Source organism: Drosophila willistoni, assembly GCF_018902025.1.
Source record: "Drosophila willistoni isolate 14030-0811.24 chromosome 2R unlocalized genomic scaffold, UCI_dwil_1.1 Seg200, whole genome shotgun sequence".
Classification (NCBI taxonomy): Eukaryota; Metazoa; Arthropoda; class Insecta; order Diptera; family Drosophilidae; genus Drosophila; species Drosophila willistoni.
The window spans coordinates 3,482,449-3,491,687 of NW_025814051.1; the positions used below are offsets into that span (position 1 = coordinate 3,482,449).

At 33.9% G+C, this 9,239-nt stretch overlaps 1 protein-coding gene across 1 annotated transcript in view; it reads left to right on the forward strand.

Moving 5' to 3' along the window:
- Positions 1-5,200: 5,200 nt before the first annotated feature.
- LOC6641606 overlaps positions 5,201-9,239 on the forward strand; it is a 46,282-nt gene continuing 42,243 nt past the window's right edge. The window contains exons 1-2 of the mRNA XM_047011084.1: positions 5,201-5,322; positions 8,218-8,624. Coding sequence (XP_046867040.1) covers positions 8,327-8,624 — 298 coding nt within the window. The 5' untranslated portion in view covers positions 5,201-5,322; positions 8,218-8,326. The remainder of the gene's footprint in view (positions 5,323-8,217; positions 8,625-9,239) is intronic.

A 9,239-nucleotide genomic window follows, 5' to 3' on the forward strand; every position in this document is an offset into this window, starting at 1 on the left:
CACCTCGTCGGTCAAAGGCATCCTCTAGCCATTGCCCCTTTCCGATATCCCTCTCTATCTCACTCTCTCTCTGTCTCACACTTCTTCCATTTCTCTTTCTCTCCTCTGTCTGTGCCTACAATTAAACAAAGCATTGAGCAGAAGATACAAGTCAGCGATAAACAATTCGCCCACTACTCGACGACCAAAAATAACACAGAACAACAAAAATATTCGCCCATTGCTTGTTTGTCCAGACTTTATTTTGGTAAAAATAAATAAAACTAAAAAAAAAAAACATTTGCACATTCATCAAAATGAACCCAATCCAAAATACTCTACAACGTATTCATCAGAAATTGGCAAATATATCAAATAAGAAGCCACTAGGATCTAGGCAGCCAACTTTGACATACACATTAATAGAATTTGCAAATTATTATATTATATTAAAGATAGGTATGATTAAAATTAATCCTAAGTTATGTTATAAGCGCTGACTGTTAAGGCCGTTGCTTTATTCGCGATTTATATAAGGCAAAACTTAATGATATGGAATAAAAACAATGTGAACTAACCTTAGCAGGTCGAACCATAATATATATTACTAAAAATCGAATATCTACAACTCTTTTTAGTTAAAATAAATTGTTTATTGTTAGATTTTCCAATCAGCATTCAAAACATTTTTTAGCCATTTTATTAAACATATTTAACGACTTAACAAAAAGTTCTGTTGTAAGTGCTTAATGCAAATTAAAATAACATTTTAAATATTTATAAAGAAATTAAAATTTCTGAGAAAATCAACATTATTCTATTATAGAGTAACCGCAATTGTGTATTCTAAAGGACTAAAAGGTTGTCAGTCCGCAAAAAAAAAAAACCAAGGCAGGGACAGAAAGCATTTCGCGGCGTAAATATTTGGGTGTAAAAAAAGATGCTTTACACTGTAATTAAATCAATCAGAGTAGGACCAAACATATACATACATATAAATATATACAGTAGTGTGCCAGCAAAGCGCGCAACCTGAACCTGAAGAACGCCAAGGAGTGTCAACAGGCGACGCCGCGCCGTCAATGGCAACGCCCGCTACAGACACCTGCAGAGGCTCACAGTCGGTCGCTTAGCATAAATGAATATTTATAATTTCAGTGTCTTGGGCCTCACCTTGCCACCATGTCATGCCGCCGTGCCACCACCAAGCGACCACTTTGGCGCACTGGAAGATTCGCCAAAGTGCTTTCTGGAGAGCACGGAAAAAATATATATATATATTTATATTTTTTTATGAATATTTATTTGTTTTTGAAATCGAAGTTATGCATTTGGCGCAGTCTCGCTCCTCTTTCGCTACCATTTTTATTCTTGCAAGTAATGGCGATGTCAAAGTTTCTCTTTCGTTTCTGAAAGGTGCGTAAGACAATTTAATTTATTTGACGCATTAAAGCAAAAATATTAGCGCTATAAATCAATAAACAAAAGCCAGAACAAGAAAAAAAAGTAAAACATATAGCATAACTTAGAGTGCAGACAGAAAAGAATGAAACAAAGAACGCAACTTTCTTTTCAAATATTTTATTTTTATTAAAGTATTCTTCGGGAATTGAAGAGAGGGGGAGAGGGAGAGAGTTATTTTCTTGGGCACCTTAACACACGGGTACAAGCGGCTATATGTAGTATATATATTTTGTATTAATTTATGTTCGAGTTTAGGCCATACACCATTTTTATGACAGCCAACAAAACAAAAAAGAAAACTCCAAACTTCGTACAGTCAAAGTTTGCTTTATGTTATGGTCCATATGGGCGACTCTTGACTCTTAATTTTAGAGAACTTTTTCACGAAGAGAGAAAGGTAGACTTAAAAAAGTCAGGGACTATTATGCAAAATTGTTTTTATAGCATTCTAATGGGTGAAAAAAAATTTCAACATTTTAATGCAAATAAATATTTGTATCGTTTGAAATACTCAGTGTGACTTTCATCAGAAATTAAAAAAAGTTAGGTAATATTAAATATAATTGCTTGGTCAAAATTCAATTTTAAGATTATTTTTGTGCAGTTTAAGAGTATTTGATATATAGATCTAGCTGACAGTTCTTGTAAATTGTCAATTTGAAAAACTAATGTTAGATCCAATTGAATATTAGAATTAATCAGAAGAAATTTAACGGGTACTTTAATATATGAATTGTTCATTCGCTAAAAGTTATTTTTGATATTTCGATTACATACTTTGGTTATACATTAACACATTTTCCAGTTCTCATTGAGGTCAAAGTTCTGTGATAATGATGATCCTTTTGCTGTGTCCAGCTACCGCCCATTAGTTAAGCACACACAGAATTTCTTCACCCTCTGCCCGTTATTATTGTCTGCGTTTCTCTTCTGTCGTTGTCTTGCACTATTTTTTTGGCAGTTGTCTCGTTTTGTCTCTAACCCATCTCTCTCTTAGTCGAGAGCCACTTAAAGCAGCAATTTCAAGTGGTCTGACCATTGGGCAACAGCTATCGGGAAACCGTAGTATGTATGTGCATTCCCTGGGCCAGGCAGGAGGCATAAATGAAGTTAAATGCCATTGACCCAGACTTGTTTGCGTTGTTGCCACTGCCACTGCCATTTGCATGGTCATTGGTGGTGTTGCTGCTGAAGCTTCCGAAAGGATGCAAGAATGTAGATGGTTAGCGTATTCTCGTCCCTGTCTCTTTTTTTGGCTTTGTTTTATCCCCAGACAATTTGCATATGTTTGACCAGGAGGTAGTTGTTCTTAAAGTTGGATGCGATTGTTTCTCAATTTAAATTGCAAATTTTCAGAGGAATTCCACTTAATCAATATAAATTTAATTATTATTGTTACAACTTTGCCCAAGAGGACAGTAGAAGGGTGTAGACGAATAGATCGGGTGGAATATAATGTGTCTGTTTAATTTAATTCATTTTTGCCCAGTTATTTTTCATTGTCAGTTTGTTGGACAAACAAAAGTCACTTTAGTGCACAGTTCGCTGACTCAACGACTGGGTGGACAGTTCTGTGACACACATATATATATACACACACACTTTCTCCTTTGCTCCCTCACTCTATATGTGCGTGTGTGCATCCAATAGATAAAGTCATATATCATGCATAATTTTTAAAACCCTACATTTTCACTTATATACACATAATATATGTATGTATGTCATCAGACAGTTGGCTTTTCGGTTTGTTGGTTCATTAAATATTGTGATAATTTTTCATATTTATTTTTAAGTGGTTTTCAGTGACAGTTAAATTTACATTTTATTTCATTACACACAAAGCGCAATCTATATAATAAATGTACAAACATACATGCATATTTTCATTTCACTTAATAGCAATTAATTGTAGGCTTAAAACCAAAAACTCTTACGATTCGTTTATTCTTCATTGAAGGGCAGGTCAGCTTTAAGGGCTGGACTTCCAACAGTGCGTATGATTGATGTGTGTGAGTGTTTGTTGGCCAAAGCATATGGATGAATGAATGAATAGATGCAAGGGTCAAGAATAGGAGAACAAGTGAACAGCATTGAAGTTTTGAAGGCCGCTGATTTACCCTACATATTGCAATAAGTATACGAATCTGCATCCTATTAATGTATTCACCGTGAATTTATACAGCGTTAAAGGTTTTTTGCATTACTTAATTTAAAAAAATCTATAACTGGAAATAATTATGATAAATATGAATAAATTTTTAATGATCTCCAACTTATATTCTATGCCCCGAAAACGATATAATCTGAATTTTGCTTAACTTAACACATTTTCATTTTCTTCTTATTGTATTATAGTATTTTTATTACATTTACACAGTCACAATTTAGTGATTTATATCAAAGATATAGAGCTAATTTCGATTTGTGAGTTTTAAGTATTGATACAATGTAATTTATATTGCAACATTTAGCTTTGGAGATATTTTGTGGTCGTTGTGAGTGAATCACAACATCATAACATTATATAAAGCTTGATCGTTTAAGAAAAAACAAAAATAACAAAATATGTTCGCAAACAAGTATGAAAAGAAGGTTCATCGTATAAAACGATTTTACATTCATTAATTACAAATAGTACCATTAAAAATTCACAAAATTCTTTATATATAGGCTCATGCACTATTATGTCTGTTTTTGACGTGGGTAGATTACTTAAAGATTATTACTTTTATTTTTAAAATTTAAAGATTTGTTTCTTTTGATATATAAACAATTTTTTACAACACAGTGCGTCTAAATAGGTTATCCGTTTTTTCACACGATCTCGGCATACTAAGTGTTTTTTTTTAATCCAAATGCTAAAAAAAACTTTTAATCTGTGTAACTATAGTAATAAGCTAAACAAGGAATTTTTTAAATATGGACAAAATTTTATGAAAAATCCACTAGTTTTGGATTTGTTTCGAGTCATAAAATAAATAAGCTTATCTATTAAGAAAAAAACCCCATTTTTATCTCGTAGCCCCTAATGAGCCAAGCATACCCTGTAAATTTTGAGATGTTCTAGTCGTTTTCAAGATATCCTGTAGACCAGTTCAAAAGAGAAATTTCGAGATAAATGCGTTTGAAAACTTTCTAGCGGCAACGAACGTCGAAAAATCTTCTTAGCCATATGGCTATATGGATTTTATAATACAAGCCCCACTTAACAGTATTAAGGTATTATTTGTTGACTTGTTTCGACAATTTTGACATTTGATAAAACGCGAAAAATTTGTATATTTCTTTGATTTCTATGAGTTACCTAATTATATCTGTTTACTCTTATACAGGAGCTAGTACATCAAACATCCCCCTATTTTAATTTTATGGCAAAAGCTTTTAAATCAAGGGGAAGGCCATAAACTGTTAACGGAATGTTTTGGCAATGAAATCAACCGACGAAAAACAGAGAGAGAGAGAGAGAGTTTGTATAGGCAAGAAGAAAAAAACAGAGAGAAAAGGGGTGGTTGAGAGAGAAACCCCAAGCTTTGCTCTTTTGGTTTTCAAAAGGCAAAGTTCAGGTTTCGGCCAAGCGATGGCGCCACAGTTCCCCTCATAGTGGGGCCACTGATATGGAAACTCGAATTGGCAGTCAAGTGTTGTACTCCCAAACGGACGCACGTCGTTTTTGTCGCGTTGTATCGCTGCTCTCAAGCGACGTTCAAACTGAAATTGAAACTGAAACTGAAACTTCAAACCACACTCACTCACTCACACACACATACACACACACAGATAGAAGATGTGTGTGTGTCATTGTGGATGTTGGACATTAAAAGTTATTTCGTGTTAGTGCAAATAACGAAAACATAAATAAATTGTAACAAGTAAAATGTAAAAAAAATATAAGAGTAAAAAACAAAAACAAAAAAAATCTATAAACTGTATGCAACTAAAAATAGGAAAAACGCTTTTAGGCCCTTTCTTGCGTGCCACAAACATTTGATGTTGCTTGTTGTTTTGGTTGTTATTGTTGTTGCAGTAGTTGTTGGTTTTAGAAATGGGTGAAAAAAAAAATTATGAAGAAAAATGAAAAGTGGAAAAGCCAACCACTGTTGCGGTTGCGGTTAATTAACAACAAACTGACCCAAGTCACAAATTATGGAAATTTCATACCAAAAAAAATGAAATTGTCATCACGCTTTTTTTAAATACTACTTTTTGGTTAATTATGTTTCATTATTTCGATGCTACTGCTAACATAACGTTGTGAATAATTTTTGTTTTGATGTTTTATTTATTATTTTTTTTTCGTTATAATGCACACCGTGCTTCTAATTTAACCTAATTAAGTTTCTATGCTGCTGTTCTGTTTTTGCTTTTACTGGTCCATGGGTAATCAACATTGTGCTGCATATTTTTAGGAGCTTGCGAAAGAATGATGCGGAATTTTTTATAATTATTATTATAGGCCTCCGCTTCACGGCTCCATCATGGCCTATCCCCAATTTCTCTCCTACTGACCATGTTGTTTTGCTTTATTATCTGTCTGTGACTTGTTGGCCTTGTTTTTCTCTGTTGGCCCCACCATTGTTTCAGTGTAAATAAATACCTAGAAAAACATGGGCTAAAAGCCAACGAAGGTAAAAAAAAAACGAATATACATACATATATTGTAAACTGTCAAGAACTGACCATATGACAAAAAAGAACAGCAATAATATTTATTAAAAAATATATTTGTTAAAGGTTTTCTGTTTTTTTTTTTTTTTTTTTTTTTTTTTTTTTTTTTTGTTTTTGTGCTGACATTGTTAGTAAAAACCATGAACAAGGCAATCTAACCAGCGGAAAATTTCTGTATAGCTATAAATTTATGGTTGTTATTTGAAACTTAAATGAAACTATTGTTTATACATGCTTAAAGAAAAACTTAGCTTTAGAGTTCAAGTCTCCCTAGAGAGTAAACAACAAGTTACAAGTTAAGTAATATGTTAAAATAAGATATCGGTAATTAAAAGAAGAATGGAAGTAGCCTAGTAAGATTTGTCACAAATATGGACAAGGTCCGATAAACAAATGAATAAGAACGAACTAAATCTTTTCCATAAGCCAAAACAGTTTAATAGAGGTTTTCCTGAAGGCAAATATATTATAAAGTATTTAAGATAACTTAATCAATCTTAAAAGAATTGATATATTCTTAGATCATTGTAGATGTTAAGTTTTAGGGATACTTAACAAATTAAAGGTATTGAGGAATCTTTTGGACTATTTTTCAATAAATAAAATACACAAAATTTACAAATAATTTCAAAGCTCATAGTAAAATTAGCTGTCCATGTCTAGCTCAACTTCATTTTCTTAACGATTGCTTTATACTTCTTTTCCGTTTGCATTTAATTTGCTAGTAAATTTGATAAACAATATCAATACTATCATATGTTTTTTTTCTTTTATTTATTGTTTACTCATGTGTTGTTGTTGTCATTTAATCAAAACATTTTATGTCACAACATATCAATAATATGTCGTTGGTGTCCGCCTTTTCGCTCCATTCGTTTGTCCATTTGTAGATTAAATATGAATCGAGTTCTAGCAAAACGAGGGCAATGGGTTAATGCAACCTAGCACCGACTCCGCTTAAATCATTTGCGCGCTAATCGTATTTGATGGGGCCAAGTCCCTGATGTGAGAGTCGCTTCTTGGGGATAGTAGCAGCGACACTTGCCCCAACAATTGCCAGGATACATTACCGAAATTCTAACCGGTAAATCAAATTGTCTATGCTGCCCTCTATAGAAAACACTCAAACAAGATTCATTACCAAAAAGGAAGACGGTTCATATACCTCTCTTCAAGAGTTGAAGTTCCCTTGCCAAAGATTGCAAATATAAAATCAATAATTGAAATTAAAATGATGTACTTAAAATTCTAAAATTGAAAACCAATTGTTTATTGCTGAGATCCATTTTTTTTTTTATGTTGAAAAGTATTTAAAAAGATTTGTGTTATGCTGCTTAAGAAGGCTACCCACTTTTAATTGATTTTTAATTATGTATTTAGAATCGAATTTTTGATTTACGGGACTTGATACATAGAGTACATAACTAAGATTTAGGAATTGTCCTTTATAAACTTTAATTCATGTTTTCAGAAAATGCAAGCATGAAATTGCATTATAAAACACACAACATTTTATGAAATTATTCTGGGGCGCTTTATAAATATTATGCATTATGCCACAATTTTTACCATACTGGGTTTAAATCGCTTTTCCAAGTGTATCTAGCAACAGGAAACCGAAGAGAAGCAAATAGCAGCAGCATTCTTGGGGATTTTGAATTTATGTTGCATGTGCTTCAATAGTCAACCCCATGACTAACAACTCTGCGACGGCGGCGGCGATGTCTAGTGTTCTACGCTTTCCTACTCTCTCTCTAACTCTTTCTCTTGGCCAAATCGTTTTGTGAGTCTGTGTATATATATGTGTATGTATGTGTGTGTGTGTGTGTGTGTAATTAATCTTTGCCCAAAATGCTTGAAAATTTATGTCTTGAAGCATGGCTTGCTTTTGCTTGCCTCTCCTTTGCCTTTGCCTTGTCCTTATGCCGTTTAATAGTTTTTCGCCTTTTTCCTTCTTATTCGCGTTGCGATTAAAAGTGATTAATTGCCAGCATTTTATTACCGCGCCACCAGCAACGCCAACAGAAGCAACACCAATAACACCAGCAACAACAACCATAACCAACAAGTTAATGTACAAATTAAATAAGTGAAATTTTCACACAGAAATTAATAAAGACATTAGTGGGCGTAGTTCGCTCGGACATATAAAATACATTCTCCAACCATCTAACAACAATTCCCCCCGGTGAAAGTGTTTTAATTGCCCCCCAAAATGTGTGCTCTGGAGCCCTATAGTCACCAGCAACAGCATCACCATCAGCTGGCCACGCACCACCGACATCGCCACCATCATCATCATCACCATCATCATCATAATCACCAGCAACAGCATTACCATTATCACTGCCACCAACAACAACAAGAACAACAGCAACAAAAGGAGCAGCAACATCAACAACATCATTATCATCGTCACCAGCAACAGGCTGGACAGGGTCTGCTGGGTCAAACCCGAAGGACAACACATCTGCAACTTTGGTACATTCTACATGTGATATTAGTGCTAATCGGTGAGTTTATATCCCTGTGTGTTCCCTTTTTTTTTCCATTTGTTCTAAATATAATTACTTTAAATGACCTATAATTAATCTGATCGTAGCTACACATTGGAAAATATAATTAAATGAAACGGCAAAATGGAAAATTTTCCACATATGCACGTTAATTTAGGGAAATGTTTAACTATTAGTTAAGGGTTTGCAATGGTTCGGGTGGCGGGGTGAATGAATGCTTATGGTTATTATACAAATTTATCCCAAGAGATAAATTGAACAAAGTTTTCAAAGTAAAATATTTATGCCCAACAACGAAAGCACAATACTTCAGGCTCTTTTTTAAAGGACATTTAATCATTGTATATTAGATTTTGTATTCGTAGGGGGGTTGAATTTCCTAAGTAGGCAGCTAAATGAATTTTTTCCTTAAAATGTCTTCCTTCAAGAAATTGGGCACTGCAGCAATCTCACTTCAATGTTCTTTTTTATTCACTTGTAAGTTTGACACTAAAACTAGCTTAATTAAGAGCAGGGCACCAAGCCCCGCTTGGAGCGAAGTGTGGGGAGTTCTTTCGTGGGGAGAGCGATGGGCACCATCGGGAGAGCGGCGCGAGGTGAAAGCTTCCGCCT